Raw genomic sequence first — 21,327 nt, forward strand, 5'->3', positions numbered from 1 at the left:
CTCAGAGGAATGGGCCAGGGAGGGACTGTCACGAGGAGCATGAGTTCTGGGAACCAAGTCCGGATGGGCCAAAAGGGAGCCATCAGAAGGACCTGCTCCTCGTCCTCCCTGACTTTACGCAGAGTCAGTGCAAGTAGGCTCACTGGGGGAAACGCATATTTGCAGAGGCCCCGGGGCCAGCTGTGGGCCATTTTTTCCGTGCCGAGTGTTCCCTCAGTCAGGGAGTAAAACAGCTGGAAGTGGGAGGTCTCTGAGGGGGCAAACAGGTCTACCTGAGCCTCCAAGAACTCTCTCCAGATCAGCTGAACTGCCTGGGGGTGGAGTTGCCATTCTCCCGGGAGCAAAGCTTGTGATAGCTCGTGGCCCACACGGCTCGAAGCGACCTCAGATTCTGACTCCAAAGGAAGAGATGGTGGGCGAAGTGCGACATGCGATGGGAGCGTAGTCCACCTTGTCGGTTGATGTACGCAATGGTCGCAGTGTTGTCCGTATGGACCAGCACGACCCTACATTGAAGCGGCCTTTTCAAGCGGCTCAGAGCGAGACGTACTGCTAGAAACTCGAGGCAGTTGATGTGCCAATGCAGTGTGGGGTCCGTCCGCACCCCTGACACTGCATGCCTATTGTACGTGGCACCACAGCCGGTGGCAGAGGCATCTGTGAATACCACAGCATGCCTGGATACCTGTTCCAAAGGGACTCCTGCCCATAGGAACGAGGGGTCTGACCACGGGCTGAAGGTCTGGTGGCACGCTGGTGTGATTTCCACCCGGTGAGTGCCGTGATGCCACGCCCATCTCGGGACTCGGCCGTGAAGCCAGTGCTGAAGCGGTCTCATTTGAAGCAGGCCAAGCAGGGTTACCGCTGCCATATGCCCCAGGAGCCTCTGAAAGAATTCCAGTGGGACCGCCGTCCTGCCTTTGAACGTTTTAAAGCAGTTCAGCACCGACAAAACGCGTTCCTCTGTGAGTCGCGCTGTCTGTGCGACCGAATCCAACTCCACACAGAGAAAAGAGATCCTCTGCACGGGGGAGAGTTTGCTCTTTTCCCAGCTGACTTGAAGACCCAACTAGCTGAGGTGCCTGAGCACAAGGTTCCTGTGTTCCCATAGCTGATCTCAAGAGTGTGCTAGTATGAGCCAGTCGTCGAGATAGTTGAGGATGCGAACGCCCTGTTCTCTCATGGAAACAAGGGCCCCCTCCGTTACTTTCGTGAAGACACGGGGGGACAGGGACAGCCCGAAGGGCAGGACTTTGTACCGATATGCTCCAACCTCGAACGCAAAGCATAGAAATGGCCTGTGTCGAGGAAGAATCAAAACATGAAAGTATGCGTCCTTCAGGTTGATCGCTGCAAACCCGTCTCAGGGGGGATACATCCAAAAATGCGTTTCTGCATGAGCATTTTGCACGGTAGTTCTTAGAGACTTTCCACTGCCTTTCTTGGGTACAATGAAGTAGGGACTGTAGTGTCCTGACCTCCCCTCTGGGGAGGGTTGGATTGAGGCAGAGGCACGGTGACTCCGCTCCTTTGCAGCAACGAGAGTCTTGACCGTAGCTCCGAGATGGTCATCTTGCCACAATGGGTGCATGATTTATCCACGAACTGGGCCTTTGTCTGGGCCCGGAACACACTGAGGCAGCCTCAGTGTGTTCGAGGCCCAGACACACGAAGCAGCGATTGTGACCATCCCGTGACCCCAGGTAACGACTGCATCCAGAAACACACAGATAGAAATTCATCTTGAAAAAGACGTGATCTATCTGTGTAAGCTCTTTTAGGGACTGCTCTCACTGGTGCTGAAGCATGCAAGGGAACGGTCACCGCGAACACAGATAGGAATGTGCACCTGTCTGTGCGCTGTCTCTCTCTCTCTCACTGGCAGGTCTAACTGGCAGGTAAAAAGCTCTTTAGTGCTCTCACTGGCGCACCTTACTAGCTGTTAAAACAGCCTTTTTGTTTGCTCAAAAAACTCAAAGGAAACAGGAGAGAGAGAGAGAGAGAGAGAGAGAGAGAGAGAGAGAGAGAGAGAGAGAGAGAGAGAGAGAGAGAGAGAGAGAGAGAGAGAGAGAGAGAGAGAGAGACCACTCGCGCTGGTGTGCTGTCACGCCCACACCGGGATGGAGAGGTCCAAGAAAGGCTCGTTTGACTTCACAGTCTTGATAGAAGGCATTGAAGTGCTTGGCTCCGAAGCAAAATGCTAAAGTGCAATCGCACCTGCTGCTCATTATATACCTGCGCTGCGAGGATGAACAGCTGATGCAAATGATTGCACGCCAATGTGCATTGGCTTGTTTAGTTTCACTCAAAGTAGATTGGCCTCTCTAGCAAGATTCCTATTCGTCGGTCACGACCTATGTAGAGAGTGACCGACTGATAGGGAACCACTGTCACTTGTCTTTATTAATGTTTTAAATGCATATTAGTTAGGGTAGTAGTTTTAGCTGCAGTATTGCAATTGGAATATAGATTTGTGAATTTTCATTGGTATCTACATTTATGGTGTACTGCCTCTTTTTGCAAAAATAGTTTCATGGTTGGTAAAAAAAATATATATTTATGGCTGGTACATTTCCTTAGCCACCAGCCATTGGCAGACATGGCAAAAAGTTAGTTTCAGGCCCTGCCTCTACATAAAACTAAAATGTATTGTTATTTTTATCCATCCAATCAAATTTTGTATTGTAAACAACATCAATCGTTTTAACTTGTCCATGAGACAATCCACGAGTAGGTGCCCATTCACATTGGGTGGTACTTTTATCTTCATGTTGTGCATTACAATCATTTAAAGTCATGTGAAAATCATTAAAATAAGAGTGAACAATACAGGCAATATTAAATATGCATTATATATAGGTATAGGTCACCCAGAAATGAAAATCCTGTCATCAGAAGATACATTTATATATATTTCTAAATCAATAAGAATACATGTTTCTATTGTTGGACATCTTATTCAGTTATGCCTCTCAGGGAACTTTATACTTGTTTTATACTTTATATGATGTCACAAGGCAAAGATTATATTAATGACAACAATAATTTTTGTGCTATGATTAGAATGTGTCATCAGTAAAAAAAAAAAACACATTTTCTCTATAAAAGCATAATGAAAGCACAAAAACTACTTTGGGACAGTTTTGTGTGTGGTCTATTCTCTAAGTGTACCTATGTATAGTGCCATAAAGTATATGAACTTGCTTATCGTGGATATTTCACCAAGAAGACTATTCTCACCTGCTGATATACGATTATCAAGAAGAACTACAGAAGTTTCGAAAACATATGTAAGTGGCAGCTTGTGACGCACTAACAACACAGCTAATGAGCACATACAATTAGTATTCAACCGGAATGAGCCAGATGAGTGGAGGCATAATAGAGAGCACTAAATTAAGCAGTAAATCAACACTGAGACTGCAAATCATCTGAAGAGACTCACGCGGTTTCGCAGACTCTAAACACATGCTGCTCGGTGAGTGAGGTTTTTGTGAGAAATGAGAAGAGACTGCTACTAACCCGAAGGCCGAAGAAGAATTACATTGGAGAAAGCAGCTTTTAAAAACAAGGCGGAGCGCATTTCACACAGTCTAAATTGAGATGACATGGCTATTATTGCTGTATGTGCTAAGTGAGTGCCTGAAGGACACCCGGCCAGCCTCATTGTCAAAACTCAGAGAGGCAAATGACTTGTGAAATAGCCAGAATGGGTGCCGTTTCCTTTCCACAAGACCCATGATTGTCATAAGTGCCGCCTGTAGCCGAACTGACTGGAACCTCTTCATTCCTTCTTACTCAGGAAAACGTTACTGTCTTGATGAAAATCACAGAAGCAGACCTCAGTGGAGCGTAAATGCAAGGTGCGATGCATAATGATAGTAACGGGAAAAGATTAACAGAAAAAAGATAGATTATGAACTGACTGCCATAAAAGTCTCTCTAAAAGTCACATAAAAAACATCTGCCACATTATTATTAACATTTAAGGCTATTAGTGGGTTAGAGGAAAGATATTTTCCATTCAATGAAAGTGTTTCAAAACAAGTTTCACTATCTTTAACATGCAGTATTTAATATAATAATATACTGTAGTTCTTTACAGTATATTATTTCCATGAAGTATTCTTTTTAAAAGTATGCTTAAGTGTACTCATTCACAAGTAAACATCATAAATTGATTGCTATGTTTTTTTTTCATTTGCATTTAAATTATGGCTGTTGCATCAAAAGCAACTCATGATGACATAAAGATGAATCAATTATTTACTTCATATGTTCTCAAAACTAGAAGTAAGATTATAGTACGCATAGACTGCAATGCTGCATCTTTGTTTATAGGCAGGGAATGTACTGCAGAAACGTAGATAGTTACATCATTATTTGACTCTCAATTCAGTGGAATTGTGGGCCAGAATAAAGAAAGAGAGAGAGGTACACACGTCAAACGGAGAAAGAGGTACATTTCGTAACAAACCAAATATTATAAGCCCCCCTCCTCTCAGTGTGCCCTCATGCCCCCTTTAACAAGCGATGCATTGGAAGGCGGTCTGTGTGACTACAGGGGCCGAATGAGGCAAACTAGGGAAGCAGCTGAGCACTCAAAGCTCATCCTGAATATCAGTCCTCTGGTCTAATGCATCACTCTGGGGTAAAGGACTGGAGCTGAAAGGGTGGTTCACATCGGAGGGAAGTGCATACTAAGGCTTAGGTCTTTATTGAACTTCTAAGTGGAGTAGCTTTACAATGTGCCAGTGTCACACAAGACGTGTCAGATACTAAACCATGTTTGAGTACCTCTTATTTTCTCCTTTTATTATTCACGATGGAGCATTTGCTGCCGACGGGAACAAGGCCAGAAACTAAATAGAATGTCAAAGCATAAAATGTATTACAGCTGAATGCCCATTCACAGAGTTTAGACAAATTGTCCATTATAGTTATGTGCAGAAAAAAAAAGGATAAGATCAGACTGGGGCAAACATGATGGTGTACACGAAGCCAAGTAGATGGAAGCAGAACAAAATTACAGCTACTTCAACAAACAACCTTAACGTTTCGCAAAGAGCAACAATCTTTTATGAAACCTTCTGTGTTTATGGATCATAAATCATAAACATGTGCCAAAGAGAACATAAGAACTGTTTATTCATATTTATTTGTCACCACTGTGCCTTTGAGCAAGGCACTTAACTTTGGGTTGTTACAAAATGAATTATTTTTTTCTTTCTCAATAACAGGTCTACTGTATGTTACGTTGCATAAAAGCATCAGCTAAATATGAGGTTTTCAAACTTTCTGATGTCAAGCACTATCAAATATGATGATCCCCTGCAGCAGACCCATTTCTTAAAATATAAAGGTATATATTTGTAAATGTTGTAAAAATATATTGATCATTGTCAGTTCATGTTAGTTAATACATTAACTAATGCTAACAAATTACACCTTATTGTAAAGTGTAACCAAAAAATGCATCACGGTTTATTTAAAAAAATATACATAAAAAAATATTTATACAATTATTTTTTTCTTTATCAAATGTTGCCTGAACCCATTAGCACCTTTTTGCGCTTCCCTGGTGTGAAAAGCCCTATCTAACACGACTATTTGCTTATTGCTTATTCACTGTCCAGCAACAATATGTTTCTCTTTTTAAAGGTTTGCCTGTTGCTCGACTTTAAGAGTTTGTTAGGTTCATAATCACATGTGATCACTGCAGTTGGTGAACGATTTACTTGGCAAGGGACTTTGTGTGGCCACACATAGATCACCATGGAAACAACATCACTACACAGTCCGCAGAACTAAACTCTCAAGTGCTTGTCCTCGGTGGCGAAACAATTTATGGCTGCCATGACAACAGCAACTGCAGTCATGTGTCAAGACTATACGTTTATGGAATTTAAATTAATAGCACCGCGTGATTTATATACAACCAAGACGCCCCGTGAGCATCCTGAACTGAAAGGGCAAGGTATTTTTTCTTGTTTTTTACCTGTCAAGGGATATACAGCACAGGTGTAGGATGGAGGCGGTGGTCAGCAGAACGTCCAGAGAGGTGCGAACCAGGCAGAAGGTCTCTCCGTAGATCCAGTTCTGATGGATCAGTTCTATGGCACCAAACGGCATCACCAGCACTGACACCAGCAGGTCAGCAAACGCCAGCGAGACGATGAAGTAGTTGGTTTTGATTTTCCTGCAGCAGAAACAAAGATATATTACTTTCGGTAACACTTTAGTTTAGAGTCCAATTCTAACTAGTTGCTTATTAGCATGCATATTAAATGATATTGGTTGTTTATTAGTACTTAAAAGGCACATATTAATGCCTTATTCTGCATGAGCGTATTCTACATCCCTTAATCCTACATAATACCTAAACTTAACAACTACCTTACTAACTATTAATAAGCAATAATTAGGAGTTTATTTTGGTAAAAGTCATAGTTAATAGTAAGTTAATAGTGAGAATTGGATCCTAATCTAAAGTGTGACGTAACTTTCTTCTCTTTTAGCTTTTTTTTTAATTCAGATAAATACAATTTTAAATGTTTATTTTCTGTTTTTAAAGATTTTTAGGTGAAAACAATTAGTAAACAAGCATGGACACAAAATAATTTTTTTTTCAAAGTTGCAATTAAAACAAATAATTATAATTCATAAAATCAATAATTATTGAAGTGTTTTACAAGAAAATACTTCAGTCTTTCTACTGCAAAATGTCATGTTTAATTGAATTGCTGTTTCTTTGTAATTATTTGTGAAATTTACTAGCAATGTCTGAGTGAAAAAGTGTTTCAAATCCTACTACACTAATAGTTGATTCAGTGTATTATAAATATTGTCCATGCGACTGTGCAAATTAAATTTTCCTTTTTGAGTGAATTATCCCTTTAAATTCAATAATAAATGTAATCACAGCAGCTCGACAAGATGTGTTCCTTCATGATTAGAAATTAATATTCACTATTAAATCATTTGGAGAAAACAGTAACAAGATATCTACTGAAGCTATCTGCGTGTGTCTGTGCTTTGTGTGTGGTCAGTTGCTGATAGGTTGTCATAATGTTCGCTCCCCTTGATAATGTCCAGAGCTCTGCGCACCCAATTAATGAGTAATAAAACTCTTGCTTGAGCATCTGAAAACAGATATCTATATATAGCTCACTGAGAAGCATTAATAGGCTCAAATCATTCTGTCACGTAACCATAACATGGCATAAAATCCGCATACCAGCTGCCTGTGAACAATATACATCTTTGAAAGAATGCAGAGAGGGGCACTGATTGGCTTTCATGAACATTTGACAGCAATTCTGAAGAATGAAAAGCAACATGCATCCAATAATTACACCATAAGATAGTGTGTCAGTATTTACAAATCACTTTTGGATGCATCATTAAAGCAAAATGGCACCAGATGTTCCATTTGACCCTAGCAGACTCTTTTAAAGACATTTGTCATTACTATCACAACATAACATTTGGCACGTGATTCAAATGGTAACATTGAGATTATTTTTAGATTATTTTTTCTCAGGACTTCTACTATCAGAAAAGCATTACACAGGTGTTAGAGTGGAAACATGACCTTTGAGTGAAGGAATCTGGGTGGTATGGGACAGGATAAGCAATTTATAAATCAGAAGGAAGTATAGTATGTGAAATAGAGGAAGGAATGTATGAAGTGATGTGTGGCATGACGTTTGATGAGATAAGAAGCCTAGCGCTGCCTCTCGGCTTTAGACACAAAAGAAACCAACAGCTTTTTTAGTACAGAGCTCTCTAAACTGTTTCTTCTCTCCTTCTCAAGTGTTCATAAGACATACAACATGAAGGCAACAGTTTGTAAGTTCGTATATATATATATAAACAATCCATTTTCAAGGGGCGGCTCCTTTAAGGCTTGTCAGTAAATGGCCACTGTTATGATTTGCTAACGTCATTGCATAGAAAACAATATCAACGTCCACTCACTATTGTATGCAACTAAGTGTTTTGAAACCTTATCCACTGTGCTACATTTACAAAACAATCTGTAGTCAAATGCTCCGAACAAACAAAATCCTCAGACGTGATTCAGGACGCCCCTAAAATAAACCATCCCCTTCTTTCCGATGCTGGAATCCTTCTGAAGTCTCTACAGAGAGATGCAAACGAGCTGTTTACACTGTACGCATCAAAGTGATCATTCGTTCACTCTTCTATTTCTCCTGTTGTTGACAGACTTAAGTGTGTGGAGTATGTCAGAAACTGAAATAATATCTACTATGTCCAGCTTGAACAGCATCAGTGATTAAAGGTTTGTTTTGCTTTCGACAAGCGCTGCCTGCCTAGAATTTGGACCTAACGAATGCAGGGTCGTCCTTAGACCGAAACACGGGTATATTCCTAAAGTGCTCACCACTCCCTTCAGAGCACAGGTTATCTCCCTAACTGCGCTGTCATCTCCAGCAGACGAACACGACGCTAATCTACTCTGCCCCGTTAGGGCTCTCAGAGTGTATTTGGAGCGTTCTGCCCTATTCAGACAGACAGAACAACTGTTTGTATGCTTTGGCGGCCGTACGAAAGGTTCCGCCGTTTCAAAGCAGAGAATCTCTCACGGGATAGTTGAGGCTATAGCACTGGCTTATGAAGCTAAGGGACTTCAATGCCCCTCGGGAGTCAAAGCACACTCCACCAGGAGTGTGGCTTCTTCCTGGGCATGGTCGAGCGGGATACCGATCGAGGATATTTGTGCGGCAGGCTGGGCCTCACCGTCCACATTTATCAGGTTCTACAACCTACAGGTCCCGACATTGCATTCCAATGTACTATCAGCATGATGCTAGTTGAACTACGAGTTCGTATCTAGATTATGTATGTGCTTGTGTCACACTGAGCGCCTTCTAGCCGCTCTGTATTTTTTCCCACATATAAAGCTCGCCTCTGCCGGCTAGTTGGATGATAACTTTGCTTTTCAGCTCAGGCACCTGCCTCTGGCTATCATAAGGCGAAGTTCAGCATGCACAGCGTTTTGCATGGTGTTCCCATAGCGTAAGCTACTTACGCAATAGGAGAGACCTCTCGAAAGGGAACGACTCGGTTACTAACGTAACCTCGGTTCCTTGAGAGGAGGGAACGAGTATTGCGTAAGCTGCCATGCTTGTGCTTGGTTAGTTCGCTTCAGTCGTTTTAACCTAAAGAACTCTCATGACGGGGCGCCCAATAAATAGCTCTTGGCCACGCCCATCTTGGCGGGCGCGAAGCGCGCTCATTGGTCGCGCATTCAGAGTCGCCCCGTCATTGGTTCGAGCAAGTTGCCGCAGCACAGCCAATGACGAGCTTCCTTCGTTCATTGCTGTCAGCTGTGCAGCTGCAATGCGTTTTACATAAAGACTTCAGTATTCTCGAGAAAAGGAGTTTTCCCATAGCGTAAGCTACTTACGCAATACTCGTTCCCTCCTCTCAGGGAACCGTGGTTACGTTAGTAACCGAGTCGTTTTTCCCCCTAACACATTCATTATCATTAGGCTACTTTTGCCAGTTCTTCGCGGCAAGCTTTATGCGTGCTAAGGCGGAGGCATATATTCCGCCCCCCGGTGGCCTATATGAGTCTTTGAGTCTGAAATTGAACAAAGTGAAAAAAATCAAACTAACGTTTTTTGAGGTAATATTTTTAATGTAATTAAAACGGACATCATAAAATGTAAGTGTCGCCCAATGTGACACTTACATCCAGTGTAGGAAAATGTCAGCCGTTAAACTATTTTCCGATGTCTTGCTCTGGGGAAAATCAACAACAACTGTAAATTAAACGGGTAAATGGTCAAACAATGCAACCATATTATTTATTCATGCTCTAGTGCATGCTGGGAATTCCAGCAGTCTGAGTAACCGGTATCTGTGCTGCTAGTTAGCACCTAAAAAAAATACTTATAAAATGTATAATAGAAAAGCTGCTTTGACATGCATTACTTCCATACTTCAGTTTGTAAAAGTAAACAACAATCACAAAAACAAAAGAAAAGCCCTAAAATAATTGGTTGTTTTGTCAGCATTGAAGGAAGAGTGGAAGACAAAAGAAGGTATTTTCTCAGTGTTTTGCCCATACAATGTACGAATTGAGAAATTGAACTGAGAAATCTCTCAGTGTTTTTTTGTCCATACAATGTTAGTAACCAACATGCTTGTAAATATCTTCTTTTATGTGCCACAAAACATGAGAGTGAGTAAATAATGACAGAATTTTTGGACAGACATTTTTTGGGTGAATTAAGAACCTAAGAATCATTTTACAGATTCAGAAGGAAATTGGCTGTCTCAGAAGGTCCATATCAACGGCTTCATTAGAATTTCACATTCGTGATGGTGTTGACACTTTCTAGACAATCTGAAATTATGGTAATTACAGTAAGATATGGTACAGTGTGGGTGGAGATCTGGAGCTTAAGCAAACAACCACGTTTATTTCCTGTCAGACTTGGACTATTTCTGTTAAACAAGGACTCAGAGCTCCATTCAGCCAGTGGCTTTCATTGATATAAAAACAATAGCAGCATAGTTTTCCAAGAACCCAGCAGGACTCCAAAGGAGTAATTAACAAGCTGCTAATTAATTACCCACTGAAATGAAACCCAAAGAGGCTATGTAGAAGTGTTTATGAGCTGGTGAACTGCTTAACTAAAATAAAAACCATTAAACTGTGTATTGTGTGTGAATGACAAGATTACATGACGGAGGAGTGTTCGGACGGCCTATTTTAAGGACATTTATCACTATCATCATAACATAACTTTTAGTGCATGACACTTCAAAGAGTTTCTTGGTAACCTTGATGAATGTAGATAATTGACATGACTTCAGAGATTTCATGACAAAAACATGGTGCCTATAGGCTTGAGAGACAAAAGAAACATACAATGTTGTTTTTTATTACTGTTTTTACTGGGTGAGCATAAGAGACTTAAAAAAAAACAGATCACTAACTTTTGATTGATACAGTGTCTTACTATTTTGGATAAAATATTAATCTTGCAATTCATTATATAAGTCATATTGTATCATATTGCTTTTTTATCACAGAAAGTGGATAAATATTAAAGAAATTACCAGTTTTTGTTCACTTTTTTTTCTAATCAAAATGTGTGTTTTCTAAACAGAACATGTTTTCTTGGGAATACGGTTTTAATTGGTAAATGTATATTTCCCCCCAGCAAGGTCTATGATTTCATTCTATTAGCCTTTGTAAAATCCAAACTAACAAAGCACATCCTCCACCAGGAAGTGAAATCACTTTCTGTTGGAAAACAACACCACAAACACTAGTAATTATTTCATTAATTTAATTATGTGATTTTTGTGGTATTTACTGGTTTAAAAACATCCCAATTAAAAAGCATTCCATCTGCTTGACAAAATTTTTTTCCCCAATCATGTAGGCGAACCAAGCAATGAGTAATTGTAGCTCTTTATTTGTCATCCTGTAAAGTTATAATAAATAAAGATTAACTGTCTGAATTTGATCTAAATATTTCTGAAAGTCTGCTATATCCTTTAATAGAAACACATGAACTCTGTTATTTTAAAAATTGCAGAGTGAGACGAAACTACATAACAATGTCTGCCATTCAGATTTAAACCCTGCAAAACCTAAAAAGAACCATCCAGAAAGAATTACCTCAAACATGAGTCATGTCAGTTCACTTGAGCTGCACAAATGAAATGCTAAAAAGGGATGTTTTCCCCTGGTGTGTCAGATAAGTGGAGAGCAGTGGATGGAGATGGGCAGTTTCTGACCTGAGCTGCCGGTCCTTGCAGACGGCCACCATAACCAGCAGGTTGCCCAGGACGCTCATGAGCATGACCAGTGACAGGAAGCTGATGAGAGCAACCGTCTTCACCAAGCTGTTGCTGTGGTAACAGAGAGAAGACACAAACTTATTGAAAATCAGTTGATTGCATTGAACGAAGAAAATACTGATAAGTGTCATAGTCTTGAAGGCGACTAACAATAGCACAAACATTTCAGGTCCAGAAGACACAACTGGTGCATACTTTTCAGTGAAGGAATGCTGTCTTTAAAATTCATTTAAAGTAAGTTTGATTTGCTAATTTTTAAATGTTGACATTTAAGAAAGCTTTTGCCAACTCAATTCCCATGGAAACAGCTGCGTAAGAGCACTGCCCAGGAATAGAAAGCACATTGCCCACACAGTCAAGACAATTCCTCCTTGTGAAAAAGATAATTTCTTTATGTTACTGATGACTTGAATCTTACCAAAGTGTAGCATTGTTTGTTTCTAATCAATAGTATTATAATGATTGAAACATTTATTTTTAAATGGATATCATATTTCTCAAAATTACTGTTCCCTTTCAAGGGAACTCGAGCTGCGTTTGAGACGCGGTGGGAACGCTCTGCGTGATTACGTCGTGAAGCACGTGTAAAATCAGTCCAATGGAAGCCCGCTACGACATAGGTGACGTCATAGACCAGGAAACTATAAAGCAACCCTGAAATCAGACCGCGATAGCTTCTGCACCTTCAGCAAGCGCTCTCTGTATATCTGTCCTTGTCTATTTATTGTTGACTGTCAAGCCCAATATATCTATCATTATTATGGTGAGCAAGCAAGATTATAGACGGTGTGTTGTTCCCTGCCCTCGTTATATACGGGTGGGGACACACACATCAGCTTTGTGTTGCTTGTTTGGGAGTGGAGCATGCTCAGTCAGTCCTCGAGGGGGCGGATTGTGAGCATTGTATGAGTCTATCTATGAAGACGCTCCGCTCTCGCCGATCGTTCTTTGAGGAGGACGGTACGGTTTGCACTCCCCGCGCGGGTCCCGCTGTTGCCTAGACACGGCGGCGACTTGCATTTTGGGGTTCGAAATCGGATCTGACAGCGTGGGTTGGGACGGGCCCCTCCCTATCTCAGCTTTCACCTGCAGATCCAGTGTGCTGCGATTTCAAGTTCTGAGGAATTGGTATCGTTAGTGTTTTGTTAAGAAAAAGTGAACAAAACAAATAAAAATATTAAAAAGGCAGATCTTTGATTTTTCAAAAAATAGGCAGCTCATAACTCTGTTGAATAAAGAGGAGCTTTTAAAAGGAGGCTTTTCTAATGCTGTTGCTAGTTAAATATTTACTGGACAGCTGAACATTATGAGAGTGAAAATAAAAAGAGTTTATTAGATGAAATATATCTAAAAAAACAGGAAAACTCTGTATCTCAGCCTCCTAGTCGGGGACTACTGGTTCCCTTTCGAAGGGAACTCAACAATACGTCAACGACGCTATGGGGAACGCCTCAGGCGTGACAGGTGTCTGAAATCACTATCAAATCACGTCAATCATATTGACCGGCGACAGCCCGTGAATCATTAGCGTGAATGATTAACGTGCGACCTGGAAGTATAAAGGGGCGCCTTGCAAACATGACAAACCATCTCATCGTCTTCAGGGACTGTCTGTTTGAAAACGCTACTCAATGAAACGGTAAGAAAATGAAATGTACAGCGAGTGTGTTTTTTCCTGCCTGGGAGAAGAGCGCGCACGAGAGGTTCTCGAGGGAATCCTCTGTGTGAACTGTGAGCGTTTTTCTCTTAAAATGCTCCGCTCTCGTCTGGCCCTCTTCTCGAGTGAAGGGGGTTCAACGTCTGGTCCGCGTGGTCCCGCTCGTGCCGAGGCAGAGCGGCGACTTGCATCATGGGCTTCCAGATAGAGCTCATCGATCATCTTGAGAGTCCTGTAAACCTCTCAAATGATTCGACGGCTGACGAGGGCGAACTGCAGGCACCAATGGTTTCCTGCAGTTGCTGCTCTTCAGGACGAGCAGGAGATGGCTGAGGAGGTTTATAATCAGGTAGATCCTGAACCCTCTCAGCCACCCTGCCCCGTGTATGCAGACCTGGTGGATGTTGTGGAGCGCGCCCCCAACAGGCTGTAGCTGCCATGGCGACGCGCTAGAGGAGAGACCGCTCGCGGTAGGCTTGGCGATCGGTTTCTCCCCTGCCATACACACCAGCTCAGGTGAGCCTTCCATTCCTTCCTGATCTTCACACGGAGATCGAGAGGGCATGGAAGAGCCCATACTCTGCCCGTATTCACCGACATCAGCGGGTTAATTTCGCTGATGTTGAGGGGATCGCAGAGCATGGGTATGTGTCGATGCCGCCCATTTGACGAGTCGTTTGCGAACTATCTCGTGTCTGGGCAGGCGTCGACACTGAGAGATCCAACCCTGCCATCCAAACCGCTAAAGTCAACAGCACGTTTGAATGGCAGAGCATACACGACAGCGGTTCAGGCTGGTGCTTCCCTGCACACTATGGCGGTGCTGCAGGCATATCAGGCCGACCTGCTGCAGGATCCTGCATACCGCTGAGATCCGGTTCCACACCCAGGCAGGCGGGAGGGCCTGGCCCTTCACGGTCCGAGGACCGTAGACAGGGCCAGAGAGCCAGTGTCGCCTCTCGTGCGCCCCCTCCGTGGAGGAACAGGGCGCAGAAGAGGCGTGACTCCCGCAAGAAGAGGGATCTGAGGGAGGTTATCCAGCACAAGCGCACACAGTGTCGCTGATGGATAATCTCCCCGGAGGGCTTCATTAAAAAGAAATCCAGCCCTCTCCTCTCTTCTGACTCCCCAGACGTTCATTACATCAGGCCTGGGGCTGGGCCTATGATAAGAACGATGTTACAATGGCCCGCCTAGGCTTGGCTAGTAGAAACGCCTCTTTCAGGCATGTAAAGTGGTGGACCCCAGGGTCATAAAGAACTATCTGGCGAGTCTTCACTCCGCACGCCGCAGGTGAGCTGACTGGTCTTTTAAGAGTAATTTTTTGTGAATTAAAATTCCGAGATGTATCTCTCTACAGACCTCGTTCCCTGTATAGAGCTATGGGGTCATGTCAAGGTAATAAGGTAAGAGAAGTTTCCTGGATCATTAGGGCCCTGAAGTTCCCCGTTAGGTGGCCAGAACGATAACTATGTTAGCCTTCGGGCTGTTAGCCACCTCAGGGTAGAGTAGTTGGTCTCTCTCTTAGAATTTTTTACTTAGAGTGTTGACTGACGCTAGAGCTTCAGATAGATCTTATGTCCGGCCCACGGGTCCGTTGACTTCTTCCTGAGTATTTCGCCCCTTGAGCTCTGTTTGGGTTTCATTAGGCTGAGCGATTCTGCAGCCCTTTGTATGGAATAATACAGACTATATTCTTTAGTAAGGCTGTGGCTCCTCCGAGCCCTCAGATTGATCTATGCTTGCAGGCTGGCCCTCACCAGGGCCGCCTCTGTAGCTGGCCTAGGCTGTGCCAGGGATAATAGAGGCGCTCTGCTAAAAATTTTAGCATTTCTTCCTCTGACCCTTCACTGTGTGAATGTTGGTTTCTAGCATCCCTGTATAAACAGCCTCCTCCCGTGGGAGTCGTTAGGCCAAGGCCCGCCCCCTTCTCTGCATTCTGGGGTGCCTAGAGTAATGCAGCGTGGTGCTGAGGATGGTTTGTAAGGACATGGTAGGCCTCAAACAGGCCTCCGTGGTATATATGTCTTTATTGAGCAGGGTTAGGCCGTCTTTCGCTTCACGAAGAAGACTGGGTTTCCTGCCCGACTCTGCCATGCAGAACTGGCCTACGGATTTAGGCTGCCAGTTTAGGCTTCACTCACCTCGCTGAGCTACTGCTCGAGCGCTAGGTTGTAGGTGGTTGGCTTTCATTCAAGCCCCACTCCCCTAGGTTGGGCACAGATACATTTCTGTCACCCCTAGAGCCGCTGGCAGGCCCGCACCCTGGTAACCTCAGGGTGAGGTGTGAGTATTCCCCTGTGATACAGGGTAGGTCTGAGCACTTCACTCCCAGTTCTGTTTTATCCCACCTCGCACCACTATGGCTCGGGTCGAGTATGAAGTAAGCTCCACTTCTTCTTTGGTCGAAGTACGCTCCCCTGAAGCCAGAGCATTGCCCTGAGCTGACGCCCATGCATAGATGGTAGGCCCCTGACTAACTGGGGCCTCCGTTGAGGCAGAGTGGCGTATGTTGTACTCCCCTTGTTTTAAGGGTGCTAGCTTTCTTGCGGAGTACACTGCCATGGGCAATGTGATTAGGCACCAGGATGCTGTAGGCGCTGTGTAAACAGTTTTTCTGCCAACGAAGGCTGCGCCATTAGGTAGTAGGCCTCAGCAGGCCTCCTTGATTGGACAGCCCCCCAGAGGGCACTGTAGGCCAGCTCACTTTACGTGGTTGGCCTTGGTGGTTCGGGCAGTTGACTCACTGATGGGTAGTAGGCCTTAAACAGGCCTCCTCGGAGGTGAGTCCCAACATTGTGGGACATACCTTATAGCGCTACTGGAAGCCCATTAGTGAATTATGCTGTGTAGTATGGTTTCCAACAGTGTACTTTATGGCAGAATATGACTTGCTATTAGCTAGTAGGCCCGACCAGGCCTCCCTGATAGGCGAGTCCCCAGCTGGCTGGCCTTAGCAGGCCACCTTATACTTTCACCCGGACTCAGGGCTCAAAGCTACCATTGGTTATCAGGTAGTAGGCCACTCAGGCCTCCCTGAAGGTGAATTCCCACTTAAGATGGTTATCAGGTAGTAGGCCTCACCCGGCCGCCCTGAAGGCGAATTCCCACTTATGTTGGCTATCAGGTAGTAGGCCTCTCTGGGCCTCCCTGAATGTGAGCTCCCAAATATTGTGGCTGTCAGGTAGTAGGCCGCTCTGGGCCTCCCTGGATGTGGGCTCCCAAATATTTTGGCTGTCAGGTAGTAGGCCTCACCAGGCCTCCCTGAAGGTGAGTTCCCACATGCTGTGATTATCAGGTAGTAGGCTCCTCCAGGCCTCCTTGAATGAGAACGGTCAGGTAGTAGGCCTCACCAGGCCTCCCTGAAGGTGAGTTCCCACAGAAAGTGGTGACCAGGTAGTAGGCCTCACCAGGCCTCCCTGAAGGTGAGCTCCCCACATACTGTGGTTGTAAGGTAGCAGGCCTCACCGGGCCTCCCTGAAGGAGGAGTTCCCACGTACTGTGGTTATCAGGTAGTAGGCCTCTCTTGGCCTCTCTGAAGGTGAGCATCTCACATACTGGGCTTTTCAGGTAGTAGGCTCCTCCAGGCCTCCTTGATTGAGAACGGTCAGGTAGTAGGCCTCACCAGGCCTCCCTGAAGGTGAGTTCCCACAGTTTGTGGTTACCAGGTAGTAGGCCTCTCCAGGCCTCCCTGAAGGTGAGCTCCCCACATACTGTGGTCGTAGGGTAGCAGGCCTCACCGGGCCTCCCTGAAGGTGAGTTCCCACGTACTGTGGTTATCAGGTAGTAGGCCTCACGTGCCTCCATAAAGGATCAGGTAGTAGGCCTCTCCGGGCCTCCCTGTAACGCTCCCTAGTGGTGCTGGGTTTATGAAGCTAGTGGTCTCTTGCTATCAGTTTCAGCTAGCCTTAATAGGCAGCTGCTGAAGGCGAGCTTGCGCCCTGGCTCGCTAAAGTGTTCATTCTCTGCTAAAGGTTCCCTCCCGGAACCTTTTCTGCCTACAGCCTGGTTTGCCTACCAGGCAGACCTTGTGCTCCCCTCACGAGGGTCTCTTTGAGCATGCGGCTTCCTGAGTCTGGTCAGACGGTCGTAGGCCTCTCGTGAGGCCTCCCAGTTAGATCAGCCCTTAGGCCTTCACAGGCCTCCTCAGTGTTTTGAAACACAGACACTGGGTTGATCCGTGGATCGAGTAGAGAAACTCCCCTCGCTAGCAAGGGTCGGAAAGCACTATGCTGAGTCATACTCTCCGGGATATCCCGTCTCTGAGATCCGGGCCGAGTGGTTCACTGCCAGCTTCGCAGTCCCTCGGGTTGGATGCCTTACTTAAGGCATTTGTCCAGAGGCTCTGTCTTCAGACAGACAGGATTTGGCCAGACTAAGTGTCTATGTACTGGCGCCAGGTCAGGCCGTCCTGGTGGCATTTCGGGGTGAGTACGTTCCCCTGAATAGTGACTGGCTGGGGTTCCCTTGGGTTCCCTAGCCACATTCCCTAGAAGGGACCCCTTCTAATTGGAAGCTGAGGTTCCAGGCCCGGAGCCGGCCCAAGTAGACCTTTCATTTAACCATGTTTATGAAGGTTTTTCTGTGAGGCTGTAGCTTGGGCTATGACCGTAGGGAATGCTGTCACTGACAGCCCAGTGTGACCTGAGGGTGAGTGGTTCTAGCGTTTCATTTGAAGTTGCTGGTTCTGACAGTTGTCACTGCCACTTGGCATGCACTCCCCTTAGCATGGCGGCGTTGGTATATCGTTCCCCATAGCGTCGTTGACGTATTGTTGAGTTCCCTTCGAAAGGGAACGTCTCAGGTTACGACTGTAACCTATGTTCCCTGAGAACAGGGAACGAGACAATACGTCTCCCTGCCATGCCGCGGGGCTTGCCTACCGTACAGTCCCTTCAGACGATAAGGTGGTTTGTCATGTTTGCAAGGCGCCCCTTTATACTTCCAGGTCGCACGTTAATAATTCACGCTAATGATTCACGGGCTGTCGCCGGTCAATATGATTGACGTGATTTGATAGTGATTTCAGACACCTGTCACGCCTGAGGCGTTCCCCATAGCGTCGTTGACGTATTGTCTCGTTCCCTGTTCTCAGGGAACATAGGTTACAGTCGTAACCTGAGACGTTTTTCCCTATCTCCACACTGAGGTGTCGTGATCGTGGAATAAAACGGTTTCTATTGTATGTGTTTAATACCCAAACGTCTAACTAGAGTAATGTTATGGGTATTAAGTATCATGGTATGACAGTGCCTTGGATTATAGAGACGCTTGCGAGCTTTCTCTCTCCCGAGTCGGCGTCATCATTTTTAACCCACCAGCCATCTTTAATAATAAATAAATTTTATTAGGCAGTACTGGTGGGTAAAGTATTTAAGGGCATAGATGAATGTGAGGATGTCAGCATTGACTCTATTCGAGAATATATATATATATATATATATATATATTTTATATGTATACGTTTTTCTGATATAAAAATAAAGAAAAAGAAAGATAAAAATGTCTGTTCTTCTGGACGCTCCGCTTTCAAGAAAACTGAACCTTTCAGCGGCGTTCCAGAGGTTTCTTCCTCACCAATCTATGTTCCTGAAACTGGCATAGAGTACAAAAAAGAAGACCTGATGCCGAGGCTATCAGGCTTCTAAGGGTGGTCCCCTCCGGGGTAGGGACGGTTTTGAGAAATCGTTTCTCCTCGGCGCCCACTGGGGTGCGACTCTCTGAGGAGGGTCGCAGCGCTGCCAGTTCGGTTGTTCCCTGCCGGTTCGCCGTTCAGGGCACCGAGGTGTCAGCGTCACCATACGATCCTCCGAGGAGGGTCGTAGAGCAGTCAGTTCGGTCTCCCTGCCGGTTCGCCGTTTCAGGGTGCCGAGGTGCCTGCTTTTTCCTAGGGATCCTCCGAGGAGGGTCGTAGGAACTAAGCTAGTTAGAGGTAGGCAAGATCTGAGGACTGTCGTCATCTCTAATAAAGCTTAGACAAGAAGTCCTGTCGAATGAAAAAAAAAGAGGGACGGTTTTGAGAAATCGTTTCTCCTAACGGCGCCCTCTGGGGTGCGACTCTCTGAGGAGGGTCGCAGCGCTGCCAGTTCGGTTGTTCCCTGCCGGTTCGCCGCTTCAGGCGCCGAGGTGTCAGCGACCCCGTGCAATCCTCTGAGGAGGGTTGTAGAATGGTCAGTTCGGTTGTTCCCTGCCGGTTCGCCGCTTCAGGGCACCGAAATGGTTGTTCAATCAAGTCCAGAGGCCAGTCTCGAGAGACTGGTTCCCTTATCGGAATTTCTGGCAGCGTGGAAACTTCTGCCAAATATTTCTCTATGGGTCCTGCACATAATAGAAAAGGGTTACAGAATTCAGCTCGGTTCTCGTCCGCCCAGATTTCAAGGAGTCCTCCCCACGGTGGTGGACTCACAGCAGGCTCTGGTAATGGAGCAAGAAGTACTGACACTTCTTCGAAAGGGAGCTATAGAAAGGGTTTCTCCTCCCAGCAGAGAGTCAGGGTTTTATAGCCATTACTTCATTGTTCCAAAGAAGGATGGAGGGCTGCGTCCTATTCTAGACCTGCGCCAGTTAAACAGCAGGGTTCAGAAACTCAAGTTCAGAATGCTTACACTCAAACAGATTGTATCACAGATTCAGTCCGAGGACTGGTTTGTCACAATAGACTTGAAGGACGCTTACTTCCATGTATCTATCCATCCTCATCACAGGAGGTTCCTGAGGTTCGCTTTCGGGGGCGAAGCATACCAATATCGGGTTCTTCCATTTGGCCTAGGTTTATCACCCCGCACTTTTACAAAATGCGTGGATGCAGCTCTGTCTCCTTTGAGACTCCAGGGCATCCGCGTATTTAATTACATCGACGATTGGTTGATTTTAGCTCAGTCAGAGCAGGTGGCAGTTCAGCATCGAGATGCTGTTCTGTCCCACATAAAGAGTTTGGGGTTGCGGCTAAACACCAAAAAGAGTGTGCTCCTCCCTGCTCAGAGGACCACTTTTCTAGGTGTAATTTGGGATTCGACCACAATGCAGGCACGCCTGTCTCCTGCTCGTATTTCTGCGATTCTCACAGCCGCAAGAATGTGAAACTAGGCCAGTCACTCACTGTGAAACAGTTTCAGAGACTGTTGGGTCTCATGGCAGCTGCGTCCAATGTTATTACTTTTGGCCTTCTGTACATGAGACCCCTGCAGTGGTGGCTCAGGACCAAGGGGTTTTCCCTGAGGGGAAATCCGTTCCGCAAGATCAAGGTCACGCGGCTATGCCTTCGTGCCTTGGCCTTGTGGAAGAAACCTTGGTTCCTCGCCCAGGGCCCAGTGTTGGGGGCTCCTTGTCGACGCGTCACGCTTTCGACGGATGCTTCCCTCACGGGATGGGGGGCGGTCATGAGTGGCCGCTCGGCGCAAGGTCTGTGGCAGGACCATCAATGTTCCTGGCACATAAATCGTTTAGAGTTGATGCCGGTATTTCTAGCACTCAAATATTTCCTGCCAGACCTGAGAGGCCATCACGTGTTGGTCCGCACAGACAACACTTCGGTGGTCTCCTATATCAACCATCAGGGGGGTCTGAGGTCACGTCACCTTTGCAAATTGGCCCATCAGATCCTCCTATGGGCCCAGGGGAAGTTACTGTCGCTCAAGGCGGTATATATTCCGGGGCGTCAGAATGTGGGAGCAGATATTCTGTCGAGACAGGGGCTGAGGCCCGGGGAGTGGAGACTTCACCCAGAAGTGGTGGAGTTCCTGTGGGAAAAGTTTGGTCGTGCTCAGGTAGACCTTTTCGCATCATCAGATTCAACCCATTGTCCCATGTGGTTCTCTCTAACG

The 21,327-nt window shown here is 45.4% G+C and overlaps 1 protein-coding gene across 2 annotated transcripts in view; it reads right to left on the reverse strand.

Moving 5' to 3' along the window:
• The window catches only part of htr4 (5-hydroxytryptamine receptor 4), a 161,843-nt gene that overhangs the window by 96,578 nt on the left and 43,938 nt on the right, over positions 1–21,327 (reverse strand). For both annotated transcript variants that reach the window (XM_077235948.1, XM_077235947.1), the window contains exons 3-4: positions 11,785–11,898; positions 5,999–6,199 (exon numbers count right to left, since the gene is read on the reverse strand). In XM_077235948.1, the coding sequence (XP_077092063.1) occupies positions 5,999–6,199; positions 11,785–11,898 (315 nt within the window). The remainder of the gene's footprint in view (positions 1–5,998; positions 6,200–11,784; positions 11,899–21,327) is intronic.

Source organism: Siphateles boraxobius, unplaced genomic scaffold (assembly GCF_051911475.1).
Source record: "Siphateles boraxobius isolate OS27281-9 unplaced genomic scaffold, OSU_SipBor_1 2, whole genome shotgun sequence".
In the NCBI taxonomy this organism is placed as follows: Eukaryota; Metazoa; Chordata; class Actinopteri; order Cypriniformes; family Leuciscidae; genus Siphateles; species Siphateles boraxobius.